The 18,603-nt window shown below is 40.7% G+C and overlaps 2 protein-coding genes across 2 annotated transcripts; one reads left to right on the forward strand and one right to left on the reverse strand.

The window, feature by feature from the left end:
* Positions 1 to 1,285: 1,285 nt before the first annotated feature.
* On the reverse strand, positions 1,286 to 5,572 carry LOC141643501 (putative inactive receptor kinase At5g67200). Its single transcript, XM_074452686.1, has 2 exons — positions 3,957 to 5,572; positions 1,286 to 2,177 (listed from the first exon to the last, which is right to left on the reverse strand). Exons 1-2 carry the CDS (start codon positions 5,302 to 5,304, stop codon positions 1,609 to 1,611), a joined length of 1,917 nt encoding a protein of 638 aa, XP_074308787.1. The 5' UTR covers positions 5,305 to 5,572; the 3' UTR covers positions 1,286 to 1,608.
* Positions 5,573 to 13,120: 7,548 nt separating this feature from the next.
* Positions 13,121 to 15,181, forward strand: LOC141641714 (uncharacterized). Its single transcript, XM_074450366.1, has 3 exons — positions 13,121 to 13,750; positions 13,796 to 14,135; positions 14,274 to 15,181. The coding sequence occupies exons 1-3, from the start codon at positions 13,121 to 13,123 to the stop codon at positions 15,179 to 15,181; spliced, it is 1,878 nt and encodes a 625-aa protein (XP_074306467.1).
* Positions 15,182 to 18,603: the final 3,422 nt, after the last annotated feature.

The following is an 18,603-nucleotide window of genomic DNA, read 5'->3' on the forward strand; positions in this document are numbered from 1 at the left end:
TTCCTAACTTAATACCAAATATAGATGATATTAAATGCTTAAATACAACCCAATGGGTTGTATATATCAAAACCCTTAATTATTAAAACACTTATTTGGTATTTGGTATGCAATATGTGCAAAAGAATAACCCAGCCCATCAAAACATCCACAAGGCCACAACCACTACCCCTACCATTAAAGCACACCAACACTCACAACCGGCCACCACCTCCGTTTGGTATGCTATATGTGCAATATATGCAACTATGCAAGTGGGGTGTTATTCTATCCGTCTTAAATATGACCTGCGGGTAACTTTGATGTAAATCACCGAGATCTTCTGTACCACATCTTTTGTCTGGATTTTGGTTAATGAACTGCTTTGGGACTTTCTTCTCAGCATGGAGGATTTCGTGATGTGTTGGTCATGTGGTCAAAGGGTTCGATTTCTAAGGTGTAGGAGTTTTATCTCCGTCGATGGCAGACTTCGTCGTCTCGCTCATCTCTTTTTCTTTCTTCGTTCTTTTCGCAAGAGCGGAAGTGCACCTCGTCATTGTCACTCTGCGGCTTTTTGGCATCAATGTCTTCTGGAAGTCAAGTGTGCTTTTGAAGTTGGTTCGGTTGTTCGTGGCCAGTCCTCCGCCCTCCTCCATCCCATGGTCGCGGATTTAGCTTATCTTAATGTGGTAGTCCTAGCTTTACATAATTTGTATGCTTTGATTAGGTATGACTTTGTAATGCAAGATTTAGCTGTCGGGTTTCTGGTGCTACCTAGTCGAGTAGCTTTCGTGGTTGCTGCTAGAACATTGTGAGTTATCTCCTGATGTTGTCAAAAAAAAAAAAAAAAAAAAAATGTATCATCCAACTATCCAAGCATGTTGTCCAATGTCATCTGATTGCTAAGGACTATTTGTATAAATACATAGTGAAGTAGTGAACCCAACTATGCCCCCACAACAAACCACACATCATTTTACTACCATCACCCCAACGGCAAATCGAACCTGCAGTGCGCCCGACTCCCATGGCCCGAGTATATCAAAGAGGAGTAAATGATTTTGCTTTGTGGGAGAAGGGTGTATTGGTTTTTCCATTGACACAATCTGACGCTATAAATGCAACCCCTTAATCTGTTGCCAGTGAAAAGTGCCCTATAACAGAATATTCAGTTCAATAAGATTGACCCCATAAATTTTACAAAGGCCAGCAAGTTGGGTGACATCGTTAGTAGCCGGAAAGATGGGTGGTAGACTGGTAGCCTTTAGTCCAAACGCATGAAAAACAGTAAAACACCTTGAAATTCACTCTTATTCATTCATTTTAGATTATATATATGCTCCCTTAAATCATCAGTCGGTAAAAATGGCATATCGTACTCCTGTCAAGTTATCACTATTATGATCTTTTCAATGGAGCCACATGATTACACGAACCAATGTAGAATACTAATACCTGCTCCGTATTAACCACCCCTTTTAACGATGGTCAATAATACTAGCACCATGTCACGGCCCAGCTTCTTTTGACACGAACGTCCAGCCCCGCTAACTGAACTACTCCGTACAAGCTTCTTCACCATAGATGTCCATATTGAAGTAGGGGAAAAAACCAATTCGCCCAAAGAAGCTACACATATCCGGCAGAGGTGTCAATCGCGTCATCTGGACCCACACTAGCCTTTATTCTCTGTATCATTTTCAGTACTTGCCACATAGTTGGCCGCTGCTCGGGAGATGTCGAACTGCATGCACAGGCTACCTCCACAAGCATCCCAAGTTGGCTTTCCTCAAAGCTATCGTCGACCCCTCTCACCGCCTTGACCCAATCAGGCATATCAGGTGGTGCAAGGAACGGATGCTGTGAAGGAGGTTTCCCAGAAAGGAGTTCCAGGAGGAGAACACCGAATGCGTAGACATCACTTTTATGGGTTGCTCTCCGGCCCGATTGACGGGCCTCAGGGCCTCGGTATCTAGCAGAATCGAGATCTTCAGGTTCAGAAGATGTTGCCAAGGTAGCGAGACAGTAATCTGTGATGCATGCTTCAAAGTCTGCACCCAATAGTACATTAGACGCTTTGAGGTTTCCGTGTATAAGCTTTGATGCTTGGTGAATGTAAGCAAGGCCTTGAGCCACATCCTCTGCTATCTTTAAGCAAGAAGTCCAATGGAGGGGTTTTGCTCGTGTCGATCTTGACCCTGTCCAAATTTCCAATTAATATTCACCCATAAGTATTTTGAAGAGAGGGAATAAAACTGAGTCAACTCAAAGACAAAGATAATGACTCGCCTACAAATCTACAATCATAAGACTTTCATCTTAGGTTTAACCCTGGGGTATATTTAACTGGTCATCCTAATGAACTTCTTCACTTATCGACATAAAAATTACCCTTGTGAGTTGTGACTATCAACAAGCAAACCATGGCACTTATCGTTTGTGTATAAATCATAGAAACAAGAGTGCAGGTGACGGAGCAAAGATGTACCATTACAGCTTCCGTCTATCTAGTTCACATGACGTCCTCTTGGAATGGCCGTGTCTGATTGAAAAGAACAGTCAAGATTACCAAGTCAAGGCTATTTTGAGCCAAGTATATTAACATCATCAAAATAGGTCTGAGTTTGGCACCAACTAAATAGGTCTGAAACTGTAATGCGTTGCTTGCACCAGTTTGTGCCAGACAAGTATCCCTTAACGACTTTTCAACTCCCAACAGTTTCTGGAATATAGCATAGAATGTCATTTTCAGGCATTCCTAGCTGAATTTTTTCGGGATGGAGGGAGATCGGTAGCCTAAAACATTGCCAATGGGACATCTTATCACAATCCCTCACGTGATAAGATTATTATCACAAGCATGGCATTAATTCTGAGTTACAACACAATATTACGACCGAGTTATTAAGGTTTGGAAAATGATCACAACAGCATTATTAGCAACGATCACAAACAAGCCGCAATGTCCAATTGAAAGATTATAACAAGGGAAGGCAGGTCTTACAAAGTACATGTATAATCTCCATTAGTCCCTACCAACAACTCCAATAACCATCAAATTGCGAAAAATAGCTGTAAATTCCCACTAGTACCAAAGTTCCAACCCAGCAACCCTCTTTTCAAGTTCAGAACACCACTTGACAAACAATTCAAAAGATTTCTATATTGTGATCATAGCTACCACACTCACTGCGAATAAAAAAGATCGTCCATTTCATAAGTGCTACTGCACTTATACGGCCCAGTTTGAAGTAAATCTTGTATGAGATGCTCCTACACATGATATATTCCCCAACCTCTTACTCCTATTAAGGGTTATGGGTACATTTTCAAGCCAAAACTAATACTCCGTACTTAGTAGTTAGTATTGCAACATGGGTTGGAGTGGACTAACATAAACCATCATTCAAATCAATTTAGGCTTAAATCCAGTAATACGGAGTAGCTAAACCCCTAAGAAGCTACTCCCTCCGTCCCGGTCAATTGTTGTCCTTTGATTTTGGCACAAAGACCAAGGAAAGAGGAGGGGGCCAATTATAAGATGACAAGTGGACCAGATTGAGTGTTAAGATCAAATCGCTCATCAAATGCAATCTTTGAATAGAAATGACAACAATTGACTGAGATACTCAAAAATGAAATAGGACAACAAATGACCGGGACGGAGGGAGTAATTTCCAAACACAATTACTCAACAACAAATGACAACAATTGACTGAGATACTCAAAAATGAAATAGGACAACAAATGACCGGGACGGAGGGAGTAATTTCCAAACACAATTACTCAACAACAAAAGTGAAGAGCATATTGAAAGTAATTACTACCACACAAAAGCAGTAAAAAATCACAGGAGCAATGCAATGGGGGAAGCTGCATAGTAGCAAGGGGTAGCAAGTATAGTTAAAATTATCGATTTTTACTACCTGAAAATCTCCAAACATAAGGCCTATTAGGAAGAGTAAGCGGAATTATACCGTGAATGAGGCTGAAAACACTACCATTAGGCTGATAATCAAAGATAATCAACCTCTCCTCCCTAGCCTGGAAAAACGCTCTAACCGGCACCAAATTCGGGTGGCGTAACCCTCCAACAACCTCCATATGTCTCTCAAACATCTGACCATTAACCCCACTCATCCGCATTGCATCCAACCTTTTAACCGTCACAATTAACTGATTATCCAGCTTAGCTTTATACGTAGTCCCCAACATTCCTCTCCCTAACATCTCCGCCGACGCTCTCATCAACTGCTCCAATGTATACAATCTTCCCTCCCCCTCGCAATACACCAGATTCCCGCTCTTCTCCCTCTTCCTCCCTCCTCCTCCTCCTATTTCCTCGCTTTTGTCTTTCATTTCATTGCTCTCTGAATCTAATGTCACTCTTATCACCTCCTGCGTCGTAGAGAAATACGTTTTCTCTACGACGGCGGAGCTGGTGGTGGTGTTGTTGTTGTCGGTAGTATCTTTCATTTTCTTCCTCGTCGATATAAAAAGACAGAGGAAAGACGAAAGTAAGACCAGTCCAGCTACTGTGAAGAGTACAATCAACACTTTCTTTTTACTATGCTTACGCACAGGTTCCGATGACGGTGGAGACAGAAACGAAGTCGTAGAAGCGTAAAAAGGCGAATGTGTAATACATTGAGTGTGAATCAATTCGCCGCATAGAAACGGGTTCAATGCAAACGAAGATGGAGGAAAGCGAGAGGAATTAACTTCTCCGGAGAAGTTATTAGCGGAGACATTGAAGAGCTCTAAAGTGGACTGGTTCAGAAGCGGTATAGTGCCATAGAAGGAGTTGAACTGGAGCTTGAGCGAGGTGAGCCGGTCGAGCCGGAAGAGATCAGGTGGAAGAGAACCGGAGAAGTTGTTGAAAGAAAGGTCGAGTACGCGGAGCTTGTAGAGGGAAATAAGCGAGTCGGGGAACGAACCGGAGAAGGAGTTAGAGGAAAGGATAAGGGAGCGGAGATTGATGAGGGAGGAAAAAGAAGGGAGGGGACCGGAAAGGGAGTTATTACGGAGAAGGAGGACGCGGAGTTGTGGGAGGAGGAGAGGAGGAAGAGTGCCGAGAAGGGAGGAGTTAGGAAGGAAGAGACGGACGACGCGGTTAGATTGGCATTTGACGCCTTGCCAGTGGCAGTAGTTGAGGGAAGTAGCGTGGGAGTAGTGGAGGGAGTGGAGTTTGTCTGAGGTTGATTTGAAGGTTAGGAGTGCTGCTGCGTCGGGTGGCGGGACGGGGAGTGTGGGAGTGGTGAGTTGGGGTGTGGTGAGGGGGAGGATAAGGATGAGGAGGAAAGTGAGAAGGATGTGACGGTGCATGTTAGAAATGTAATCACTGTCTAAAGTAGTTGTTAGTGAGGGAGGGGTGTGAATGTGTAATGGAGGATGAGGGGGGAGGGGATGGGGGAAGTTTGAGTGTAGTGAGTGGAGGAATAGGGATGGGGAGTTGGAGAAGCGTAATTTGTGGGGAGCAGCTGGCTTTGGGGGTTTTGTTTTGGGGTTTTGGAAGGGAGTATGGGTGTAACTTGAGAGTTTGTCACGTGGATGTTTCTGACTTTTTTCTGGATTTTTGTGTTGTAAACTCCATTCATTGCGCAAGGCCCTGGCCCCTGAGCTACCAATGTTATGTTGTTTATTCATTATTTTCCTTTTCCTTTTTTTAATATTTTAATTAAAAAATAAGAATATACTACCTGGTTTAACTTCGTCCCGATTATTCATTTGTTTACATTTGTATATTTTGATGTTTTTCATGGGAGGTTTAATCATCCTATTGCACTATTGTCTACTTATTATTCATTAACTATAACAACAAATAGTCTACTCTCTCTTGATCTTTGTGACAAAAGTAACGGTAAATAAATAATCGGGTATTTCGGCCGGAGGAAGTATCATAATGACATAAAGACAACATGCATGTGAGAGTGAGACGTTAAAAAAAAAAACACTTTTACATACTTAAAATTAGAAATGACTAAATATTCCAAATAAATCAAATGTAAGTAACCGGTCTAAATAAAGACGATACAAAATTAATTGTATTTGAATTCACATTATTAACAAGTTACAATAGCTTAAATTGATGAATCATTTAGTTTTCGGTTGAATATATTCCACTAAACTTATTACATAGAATTAAAGTCATGTTCGTTTGAGTTGAATGAGGTTGAGCTGAATTGAACTGAGTTGAATTGAGTTGACGTAAATTGAAATTTGTTGAGATGAATAAAGCTTAAACAAGTCGAGCTAAACTAAATTGAGCTGAAGTGAACTGAACGAGATATGAAATTAAGCTAAAAATAGAGGACCTAAAGAATACATAAACTTGGAACGATGAAGTTGTGGGCTTAACAAATTACGGAGTACTTGATTAGTAAATTGACAACTAAGGGAGGTAATTAGACAGCTACAATCTCTCTCTAAAAATACAATCAAAAGAAAAACCCTAAAATCACCCCGCTGCTCCGCCGTCTCCACCATCCAAGCTTGCCCACCTTCATCTCGCCCTACTCGATCGCCGGAGATGGGATCGGCTCTCTGCCTATCTCCGGCGATCCGACACATCTTATTACATTTAACCCCCTTTCGTTTCAACCTTGTTCTCGTCGCTTTTCCTTCACACCCGTCGTCTCGCCGTCATTGTTCTTTCGCCGGAGATGGGTCCGTCCTGACCTATCTCCGGTGATGGTTGGCCAGTTGTTCTTAATCTGTTTAGTTCGGTACCACTGCTCTCTTCCTTCGCCGGCTTGTTTCTCTGACCCGAACCTGTTTGGTCCTTCGATTTGATTTATGGTGGCTCTGTTGGTTTTGTCTCTCGCCGTCTGGCTTTTCCCGTCGACCCCGCTGTTTGCTTCACGGTTGGAGCTGGTCTTTGTTCTTGTTGTGTTGTTGGTTTTCTCTGATTATAAAAAAAAAAAAAAAAAAAAAAAAAAAAAAAAAAAAATCGTCTGTCTGGGGGTGTTTTCCTCCCTGTTGTTCCCGTCCCGTCGGTACCTTGTCCTGTCGCCGCCATTTGCCGCATTCAATTCATGGGTGATCCCCCCATTCCCCCCACCCTTGGGTTGTTTGTCTTGTTTAAAAGCTTGTCTGGTTATGTCCTTGTGTTTGGTTTCCGTCTGTGCTACTACTTCCGTAGTGGCTACTCTTTGGGTCCTGTGACACCCTCATTTATTGCAGAAAAGTAAACACGTAATTCTAGAATAAAACTGCATGGATATGTTTGTAATAGGTTCATTATAGTAAAAACCTGTAATTTTTAAAACCTGAACCTGTTATAAAGATATCCAAAAGGGGAAGGTGTCAAACATGCAAGGTCCAAAATAAATCTCATGAATGAAACATCGCTAAAGTCGCGAAACAAAGTTATACAAACCAAATATGAGAAAGGGAGACATATGTCCCTAAAATGTATGTGACATAAAAAGGGTTTAAGGGTCGCAATGAAATAAAACCAGTCTAGGTCCCAAGGTTACTTTGCTCGCTAGCTCGTCCATGTACCCCATATATGCATCACCTACCTGCCATTCGCATTTTATACAAATACGAAAGCCACAATCAGTGGGGAGTAACTCCGAGTTCTCCCAGCCACGAAATGTCATAATTAATATAACATGTAAACATAAGAATATGAATACGAATCACACAATGCCTTAGCATATAGATGCTAGACAATCGTGCTTATCATGTGAACAACAATATAACAACACATAGTCCTAGCATGTGAATACTAGACCGACTCATACTACCCTATCATGTGAATCACATAACATCCAGGAATCCAAACTCTATCAACCATAGCCGGCTTGCATCTCACCTTCTATGATTCATAGAATCACCATACAAGAAAGGGCAATATATCAAAGACAGGCATAAGTTCTTAGCACCGTCAATAGTCACTCTGTAACTCGAGTCTATACCACGAGGTAGGGAAGGTAATCGAACCGGTATCTTGGCTCAGCGGTTAATATTAATAAAACATGGCCAAGACACAACACAACCCTAGCCTAAAATCTGCGCAGACCTAGACATGCGGATACACACCACCGCACCCAAGACCCACAACTTTTTTTAAAACAAAGTGAAGTGAGTACCCTAAGGATACCACCGAAGGGTTGGCTAGTACTTAAGCTGACCACTTACTATCAAAATAAGTAACTGAGGTCATGCCCCAACTTGGATATAAATCCACTAGTCAGGAACACAAAGGCTATCAAGCAGTGAACATATACTCGTCAAAGACTATAAAGACCTATCTATGATGAAGGCCGAAACACTCACCTAGGACCTAGTCCAGCTAGTCCCAGACTTGAATACTTTAGCCCACACCACACAAGACAAGTTAGACACCCACTTAACCATAAGAGGCAAAGAGTCCAACTTACCAACATAAATGCTAACATTCTATCATGTGAAAGGCTATATAAATGTCTATTCAGCAGAACAATCCAACAATATCCTCAATATCAATAATAATCCAAACTCCGCCTAACCGTTAATTTCATAATTCATGAGAACAAACTAAAATGGCAAAGAGGCAACAAGACTCAAGTATAAGGCGACCAATTCATCCAACAACCAACATGTGAAATGATAATTACAATTATCAAGACATAACATGAAATTTCCAATAACAACCAATCTCACCTCAAAGACAAACCCTCGACCCGAGTCCCGCGACGGGTCATCGGTCAAATCGAGACTGACTGGTTTAAACCTAGCTTGACCAAACTCGTTCGGTCAATCTGGCCCAGCTCAAAGTCTTGGCCTACTTTGGCCCAAATTACAAATTTTATCGCTATATTATTCTCATGCTATTTCCAATTTCTATCATGTGAAAAATGAAAGTAAAACATTATCAATCACCTAAACACTTAACAAACAACAGGCACACATTAACTACTTATGTGACATTAATTCGTCGAGTAACTCGGAATAGTTACCTTAAGCTAGCAAAGAGACAAGCAATAAACTTGAGAAAGCTTCTAAAACCCAAAATTACTCTTCATCTTCAACCACATATGAGCCACCTAAAATAATTATGTGAAATGACGATATTAACGAATTATCTTTATATAAAATATGAGACGGAAATTAATTTAATTATATTTTAAATAAACCAAACTAGCGTCAAAACAATTTATGGACACGGCTCAAAAGTTATTATGACAACCTCAAACTCGGCCTAACCACCAACTACACATGGCCTCAAACTCGTGACTTAGCTAGGCCCTTTGCCAGGCCACGGCCAGGCCATCGCTAAGCTACACCTGAAGCACACTGTCTCCAACACTCCACCTAAACAACTACCCATCTCAGCCACTAAAACCCATGCTTGACTGTTCTAAAATCAGCCCACTCAATCACGTTAAAATAGTCCCAAAACCTTGCAACAGAACATCCCATAACAACCCCACCACAATCCATGAACAACTCAAAAACCGCACAAAGAGACCTCAAAACAGTCCTAAAATAGTCCCTCATCACCCCACGAAACAGCCTACTCAACACATTATAGCGGTCCCAAAAATACACAGAAACCGTCCAACATCGGTCACTCTTACGCCCTAAAAACAGTCCGAAAGGCACCATTTATCCATCCCAAATCGCCCCAAAACAAACCCTACATGTCAGTATACACCGTCTCAAATATAAAAGACAACAATTAGCACCCAAAACAATCCATACATGTCAGCATACACCGTCTTAAATATACCACTTACTAGCTAGCATCCCAAATGATCCCTAGAGGTCAGTATACACCGTCTCAATCATCTCCACATATCAGTATACACCGTCTCAACTATACAACTGACTAATTAACATCCATAAGGATCCCTATATATAATTATACACCGTCTCAACTATAAAACATACTAACAAATCTTCTACTGCACAGTCTATTTTAGTACATACAACCGTCTTATAATAAATAAAGCTGAAAATATAAATGGGTTTGTAAAAATACATAACGAAAATGAATTTTACTTACAACGGATTGACGAGAACGACGAAAGGAGCGCTATGGAACAAAAATAGTTGAAAACGGATAAGGAACGAAGCAAGCGTCGATTAACGAGATCAAAATTCAAAGAAAGGTACGAAAAGGAAGGAAAAAGAAGGAAGAAGAAGGAAAGAAGACGTGCGTTGTTTATAAATGAGACAATGACTGCTTAGCCTGCTATTTATTATACGTACGTTTCTTAACCCGTCGTTAAGAAACTTCGATCGTTATTAAAACCGTTTGAGTTAAATTTAACCGATTTAAGTAAAAGTTTCAGTAATAAAACGGAATCAATAATAAATAAATTTAATGAGTGAAAATAAAATAAACTCAGATAGTTAACGTAAATAATACAATATCAGCTTAAATCGGAATTATTAGCGATTTTTACAAAACTAACGGATATTAATAAAAATTGCTAATTTAGTGAAATAAGCTCAAAATAGCTAATTGGACGGTTTTGTTCCCAAAATCCATCTCGGGTTCACTTAAAACAACTTTCATAAGGACTCGTAAAGAAACGGAAATTATTAAATAAATAAACTCGAACTAATTTCAATAAACTTATTAATGATTATTAAAATTAACGTATCGAATTATGATGAAATTAATTAATTAGCTAAGCATATATATAAATGGTTAAATGATGTAATTAAATTCAAAATAGCAATTAAAAGAATTTTATCCATCTTAATAAAATACGGGGTGTTACAGGTCCGATACAGTGATCCCCCCATTTCCCCCACCTGCCGTTCCCTCTGCGGTCTCCCCTTTTCGACTAGTGTTGTCCTGTCTTTTAGAATTTTTTTCTGTTGGCGGTGGTCCTGGGAGGTGTCCCCTGGTGATCTGGGTTGCTTATTGGTGTCTTGATACGTCTGGTTGTCTTGTTGGTGGGTCTTCGCTCCTGATGATTGCAAGCGTGTCTATGACGGTTCGGTTTGTCAGTCGCGGTTTGAGTTGTAGAGACATGCTGGTTTGGTTTTTTTGGCGTTAGTGACTGTTGAGGTTGATTTGGGGTTCTCCTGTTGGCTGTCGGGTCAGTTCCTTTTCTTTTCAGTTTGGTGAGGATGGGTGTAGTGGTTTTTTTTTGTGCTTTATTTGGCCTTGTTTTAGGAGCCTTGGTTGGGTTGTTCGTTCCGAAGGTGGTTGTCCCGAGTTTCGAGCTCAAGGTTGCTTGTTTCAAAGGTGGGTTCCAGTGTGAGATGTGCTTGGTAGGGTGAGTTGGGGTCTGGTAATGCTGTTGGGTGGCCCGGTTGCGGTGGTCTCAACTTCTTTGTTTTTCATGAAAGGGTTGGCTTGGAATTGTAGGGGTCTTAATGATCCGCTAGCCCCTTCAATCCCTAAAATTAGAGCAATTTGTAGGTCGTTTCATAATAATTTAGACTTCGTTTTCCTTTCTGAAACTAAGTGTGATGTACGATCTGTTGATGTTCTTTTGCGCCCGATGGGCTTTCTCGAATCTGCCGGGTGTGATGCTGATGGTTTAAAAGGAGGGTTGTGGGTTGGATGGAAAAGTAGTTGTAAATTAGAATGTATCTTTTCCAGTCGCAATCTTATTATCCTCTTGGTTAATCAATGTAAAGGTAGGATGTGGTATTTGTGTTGTGTTTACGGTGAACCTGATCATTCTAAGCGGGGCGCTGTATGGGAATCTTTTTCTTGCCACCTTAATTCCTTCGACAAACCTTTCTTGCTTTTTGGCGACTTCAACCAAGTTGAATTCTCGTCTGATAAGTTAGGTGGTAGTGATAAATTAATTAGAGGGGCACACTTATTTTCCTACTGGAAGAATTTACACTGTCTGATGGATATACCTTTCAAGGGACCTAGATTCACTTGGTGTAATAATAGAGAAAATCCTCATCGAATTTATGAAAGGCTTGATAAGGGTTTTGCTTCTAATGATTGGCTCTCTCTATTCCCTAATACCTTTATTAAACACCTGCCTATTCAAATTTCGGATCATGCACCTATTATCCATGATACAAATATGATTCTCCATACCAAAAAGAAAATTTACAGACTAGAGGCTTGGTGCTTTGATTATGCTGAATGTAGTGGCCTGGTTAAAGATAACCGGGGAAGGACAGTTAAGGGTGATGCTTCTCATGCTCTTTTGTCAAAATTACGTCGTATAAACAACGCTTTTAGAGTCTGGGCTTGTAACAAAAAAAATGAATGGGTCTACAGTGGAGTGCTTTTGATCAAGACCTTGAGTCCTTTCTTTTGGATATTGAGAATGGTGGTGACACCATTAACTACGAGTTATGTCATAAAAAGCTGATGGAATTCTCTACTGCGGCGGGTACTTATTGGCGTCAACGTACCAAATTGAAATGGAATTGTGAGGGTGACACGTGCACTAAATATTTTTTCAATTAGGTTAAAGGACGATCTGGTGCTAATCTTATATTGGGTATTAAGAAGGAGTCTAATGAATGGACTTTTGATATGAAGGAGATTGGTGGATTGTTTAATACATACTTCTCTAATATCTTTAAGTCTGATGCTGAGCCTGAGTGTTTTGAAAGTTACATAAATAATTACGGTTATTTATTTGACAGTCTTAAGCGTAAAGTGGGCATGGAGGAGAGAGCCAAGTTGGGCCGTGTATACTCAAAAAATGAAGTTCGTCAGGCTGTTTTTCAATTGGGACCCCTAAAATCTCCGAGTCCTTACGGGATTCCTGCGGCCTTCTACCAGAAGTATTGGTCTATTGTTAAGAATGATGTTATTAGTGGAGCTCTCAGTATTCTCAACTCGGGTACTGTTCTTAAGGATTTTTATAAAACTTTTATTGTCCTTATTCCAAAAAATGATTGCCCTGAGAGAGTTGGGGATTTTCGGCCGATTAGCCTCTGCAATGTTATAATGAAAATTGTCACAAAGTGCATAGCTAATAGATTAAAAGGGGTTATGGATGGTCTGGTTAGTCCATTTCAAAGTGCCTTTGTTCCTAATAGAAGTATTGCGGATAATATTGTTATTGCCCAAGAAATTCTTCACGTCATCAATCATAGAAGCTATGGCAAGAAGGGTATGATGGCATTAAAGGCTGATATGAGTAAAGCATATGATAGACTGAACTGAAATTTCATAAGAGGGGTGCTTTCTTCCTTGAATTTGTCTGACTCTATGGTTCATCTCATTATGAGTACTATTGAAACTGTTTCCTATGAAATCCTAATTAATGGTGCTCCTATGGAAAATGTTGAACCTTGCTGTGGGATTCGGCAAGGTGATCCTTTATCCCCCTATATTTTTGCGCTGTGCACGGAAATCTTATCCCAAATGATTCTCTATGCCCAGGATAGTAATCTTGTTAAGGGTATTAAGATATGTAAGAACGGTCCGGAAATCTCCCACATTTTGTTTGCAGATGATTCACTCTTCTTTCTTCGTGGTGACTATGAGAATATGGACTTTCTTATGAACCTTATCGATGAATATTGTGCTGCCTCTGGACAATGCCTTAATAAAGATAAGTCCTCTATTCTTTTCAGTCCAAATTGCTCACTCATGATGGTCAAAAAGTGCTTGACTAACTTTAAACTAGCTCCTAAGCATGATCTTGGTAACTATCTTGGCTTACCAACGAGTATTGGGTCTTCTAAGAGGGAGCTTTTTACTTTTCTTGTCGAAAAAACTAAGCGAAGGCTATCCTCTTGGAATAATATTCTTCTTTCTTCGGCTGGTAAACTGACATTTATTCATTCTGTTCTCTCTTCACTATCCCTTTTCTCTCTATCGGTATTTCGCATACCGGTAAGTGTAACATCAAAACTTCAGTCTTTGATGGTGCATTTTTAGTGGAGTGGAACTAGAACTAATAAGTCTATTCATTGGTGTAGTAAAGACTTTCTTAGTAGGCCCGTGGGAGAAGGGGGCCTTGGTCTTCGCAATATTAGTTGCTTTAACCAAGCCCTCCTTGCTAAATCTGCTTGGAGAATCTTATGTGATCCGGGAAGTCTTATTAGTATGGTGATTGGTCCCAAGCTTGGTATCCTTGATGATAATTTATTCCAGAATCGTTGGAAGGCTCCCAATGCGTCGTCATGGGCTCTTAAAAGTCTTGTCTGGGGTTCCGATCTTATCTTCAATAACATTGCTTGGTCAATTGGATCTTCATCTCGACTTAATGCTTGGAAGAGTAAATGGATAGAGAGTTGTAGTCTTCATGATCTTTGCGGAGATTCTTTTGACGTTCCTTCTGACTCCACGCTCTAGGTAGGTGACCTTTATGATAATCACAGAAGATGAGATCTTTCCTCTCTTGGCTTCGATCCAGGTGAGGAAGTTACAAAGAAAATCCTCGCAACTTATATCCCGTGTCAACTTTTGGATGACTCATTCTATTGGAAATTTTCTAAGCATGGTGTCTACACTGTCAAGTCGGGTTACTATGTTGCTAAGGCCTTATCTGATGGACCTACCACGGGTGCTGATCGCTCTAGAATGCCTTCTACCATTGTGGCCTTCTGCAAATCAAAGCTGTGGAAGTTGCCCATTTCTCACAAACTAAGGGTGTTTTTATGGAAATTTATGGCTAATGCCCTTCCTGTGGGGTCTGAATTTCTCAAACGCACGATGAGTTGGCGTTCCTCTTGTACTCTCTGCGAAGGCTTACCTACTTGTGTGGAATCTATCTCTCACCTTTTCAGAGATTGTAGCTTTGCAAAAGCTCTTTGGTTTGGCTGCCCTTTAGGAATTAGAATCACTAGGGAGGTGGATATTGATGTCAGGATTTGGGTCATAAACTGGGTCAAGTATTTCTTAATTGGCCCAGATCCTAACTCTCTCCTTTTCCCCCTTATCGCTACCCTTTGGAGAATTTGGTGTTGCAGGAATGATATGGTCTTCAGGAGTCGTCGCCCTTGGCCTATGGGTGCCCTCAATTCTATTCTTGGTGACATTGAGTGTATGAATGAGGCTGTGTGCAATAAGGACGCTTGCCTCCTTCAAGCGTCTGTGTTGGACTTCTCTTCTGATTTTGATCTAGCAAAGAGAATTAGAAACTCATTTCCCTATTGGATTGTTGGGAGGCCTACGTGCGAAAATGTTTGTACTGTTAAGTGTGATGCTGCTTGGAGGGCTGATAGAAGTTCTGGCATGGGGTGGTGCTTATTGGACGGTGATGGGATTTTAAGGATTTCTGCGCATGCTCGCTCGTTTGCCTCTTACGCCTCGCCTTGCTAGTCAAGGTGTTTGCAATCCGGCGTTAAAATGGGCCTTGGAGGAAGGGTATCTTCACGTTAGACTGGTTACGGATTGTCTTGTCTTGGTTTTGCAGGTGGTCGGTGCGGATAAGCCTATTGCGTCTATTGCTTGCATTGTCCAGGATATTAAGTCTATTGCGTCTTGTTTTCACTGTTGCTCTCTTAGCTTATGTCCTAGGGGAATGAATAGGATAACTCATAATCTTGCTCAAGAAGCTCTGTAGTAAGCTATGCTATTTGTTGCTGTCAAAAAAAAAAAAAAAATGACAACTTCATTACTCTAATACTAGGTTAAACTTCTTTGTAATAAGAACAAAACAAAAGCTAAGCACACCTAAAACTTTTTAAACTGGTGAAAAGAAGTGCAGAACTTTGACAAAAAAGCGTGATCAACAACTATATGTTTGGACTTGTGCGCCATGCTAAAACATAAAAAAGTGTCGTTTCCCAAAATTTTCTTTGCACATGACAACTTCGTTGATGTACACCTTACCACTTGTTAAACTATGAAAAGCAAAAGTGAAATATAGACTTTGTTTCACTAGTATTAGTGTATTACTATAACTTTCCCACCATTCGTCTAAGTGCGTCCACATTTTTCTTCCACTGTATAGAGAGTATCATTGCTTAGTGGTTAATTTTCATACAAAAAGGGTGGCAAGTAATAGAAGATTGACAAATGACATGACATTAGAGATGTACAAATTGCCAAATCGACATGCAAAATCAAACTCACAATTACAAGGATTTGAAATTTTATGCTTTTGCACGTGAACTAACAATCATCTTTCTGAATTAAGCTTCATTGATAAAAGAGGTCCAAGTCATGAAGTCAGTGATTTTTGATGTATTAACAAAGACTATTATGATTAGCACAAATTCTCATTTTAGATGGACAATTATTCATCTAAAGCGGTAGACACATAATGTCTCTCTCACAAAATGAGAGTGAATAGTGCAAGTGGGTGGGAAATAAATACTCCACTTGTTCTCCCACTTGCATTTTATGAGAGGGTTATAGTGCCCGTCTACAACGAGACCAATTGTATAATTAGGCATTACCTTATAAAATGTTTGTTATTAAAAATTGATACATAATTACTCACTTTCTGGAGAAGAAAAAGAAATATTCCAATAAAATTTAAATATTCCCCTAAAGCCTTATTTAGATAGAAGGATTTAAAAGGAAATGAAGGGAATGTTGAATGCCTTGACTTGACTGTTCGGGGGTGGGATAGTGGGCAGTGAAGAGGTGAGGGTCGTGTAGGGCTCAAAGAGGGTGTTAGGGTGCAAACCTTGTCCCACATCGGTAGAATAAAGATGGAAGATCATCTTTATAAGTGTCCAGAAAATATAATAGTACGAGGCCTTTTGGGAATGAGCCCAAGAGTAAATCCGTGAGGGCTTGGCCCAAAGCGAACAATATCGTACTATTATGGACAGTGGACACAGATGCAGCAGAGGCCCAACACAGGGATATTCACGCTTCCGCACAACAAGTGGTATCAGAGCCCAAGGTTAGACTTGGGCTAGACACGAGGATTCATCAGCAGGCCCAAGACTTGAAGTTGTACACAGTAAATACATGGAACTCCTAGCTCGGGGTGAGTCATTGAGCAGACCCGGTCCAGGGTTAAATGGATTAAAGGCGTCATAGGTCTGAGTCCTTGAGCAGACCCGGTCCAGGGTTAAATGGATTAAAGGCGTCATAGGTCTTGCGGGACAAAGACCATTTGTGTACTAAAACTGTTGATCGGTCTTGCGGGACAAAGACCATTTGTGTACTAAAACTGTTGATCAGGTGGACCCTTATCAGATTGGGTGCCACAGGTCTGGTGGGTCCTTTCCAGGTTGGATGTCAGAGACCATTTGTGTTCTAGGACTTCTGAAGTGACGGATCCGATCCAGGGTATATTGGATGCAGAGGATGTTTGATATGCATGTGTAGCAAATCCCCAAGAAGGGTGTTCTAGGACTTCTGAATGCAGAGGATGTTTGATATGCATGTGTAGCAAATCCCCAAGAAGGGTGTTCTAGGACTTCTGAAGTGACGGACCCGATCCAGGGTATATTGGATGCAGAGGATGTTTGATATGCATGTGTAGCAAATCCCCAAGAAGGGGGGTATATTGGATGCAGAGGATGTTTGATATGCATGTGTAGCAAATCCCCAAGAAGGGCACATGGACGGCTCCTGGTAGCATGGAGTGTCGGCTAAGGGGAGGTTATCAAGACTTGTGATGTTTCGGGTGCAAACCTTGTCCCACATCGGTAGAATAAAGATGGAAGATCATCTTTATAAGTGTCCAGAAAATATAATAGTACGAGGCCTTTTGGGAAGGAGACCAAGAGTAAATCCGTGAGGGCTTGGCCCAAAGCGGACAATATCGTACTATTATGGACAGTGAACACAGATGCAGCAGAGGCCCAACACAGGGATATTCACACTTCCGCACAACAGAGGGTTTGAGGTCGGGTATAGGTAAGGGGCGGAGGCCGATGGTGTCAGGCTGGAAAGGTGGTGAGGTCCTAAGTAATAATGGAGCCGTTACTACAATCAATTTTTATGATTAAACTTAAGGATACAAAGAAAAATAAAATATGGTTTAAGCGATTCTTGATGATGTCTTAATGTACTCACCCCTATCTACTGCTAGCTCAAAGGGTAGTAAAACCTATTTCCAACTAAATCTCACTCAATTCTTCTATATGGTATGTACGACATTTGCACTAATGAGATGTATCATTCTATCACGCTGCTCCTTGTCCAGGGACCGGCTTTGTAGTAGAACATTCTAGCCCCAGAGGGACACTACTATGTGATAAAACTGATGACATTTCTAGTTGAGGATGAAGAAAAGTGGTGGTAATCTCCGATCCCATTGATATGGACAATGAAAGAACTCACCCAAAAAATTAGCTCAAAGAGCAGTAAAATCAATTTCTATATAAATCACGCTCAAATTTGCTAATGTGAACGATGTGGAAGTGTGGAACGTAATGGATCGTATAGCTTTCACATAAGTCGTAGTTGATATGCTCTCCTAATTATAGCAAATGTGTCCGTGAAAGCCAATAATTTATGGACCCAAATGACCAAATCCAATAGGAGTAAACATCTACAGTAGAACCACAGTTGAGCCCATCCACCTACAATCTTTCCCATCCACCTACAATCTTTAACATTAAATAATTTTTTTTTTGTCTAACGAAGCGTGCACATAGTTGCATTATGATAGAGGGGAGAGAGAATTCGATCCTGTGACCTATTGTCCACAATACCTCAATCTTAACCACTAGATTAATTAATACATCTTTGGTAACAACATTAAATAATATAGTAGGGAGTAACAAACCAACCTCAGTGAACATGGTGTATCTCTTCTGTGCTAGCAGTCGCGG

This window comes from Silene latifolia, chromosome 2, assembly GCF_048544455.1.
Source record: "Silene latifolia isolate original U9 population chromosome 2, ASM4854445v1, whole genome shotgun sequence".
Taxonomy (NCBI): domain Eukaryota; kingdom Viridiplantae; phylum Streptophyta; class Magnoliopsida; order Caryophyllales; family Caryophyllaceae; genus Silene; species Silene latifolia.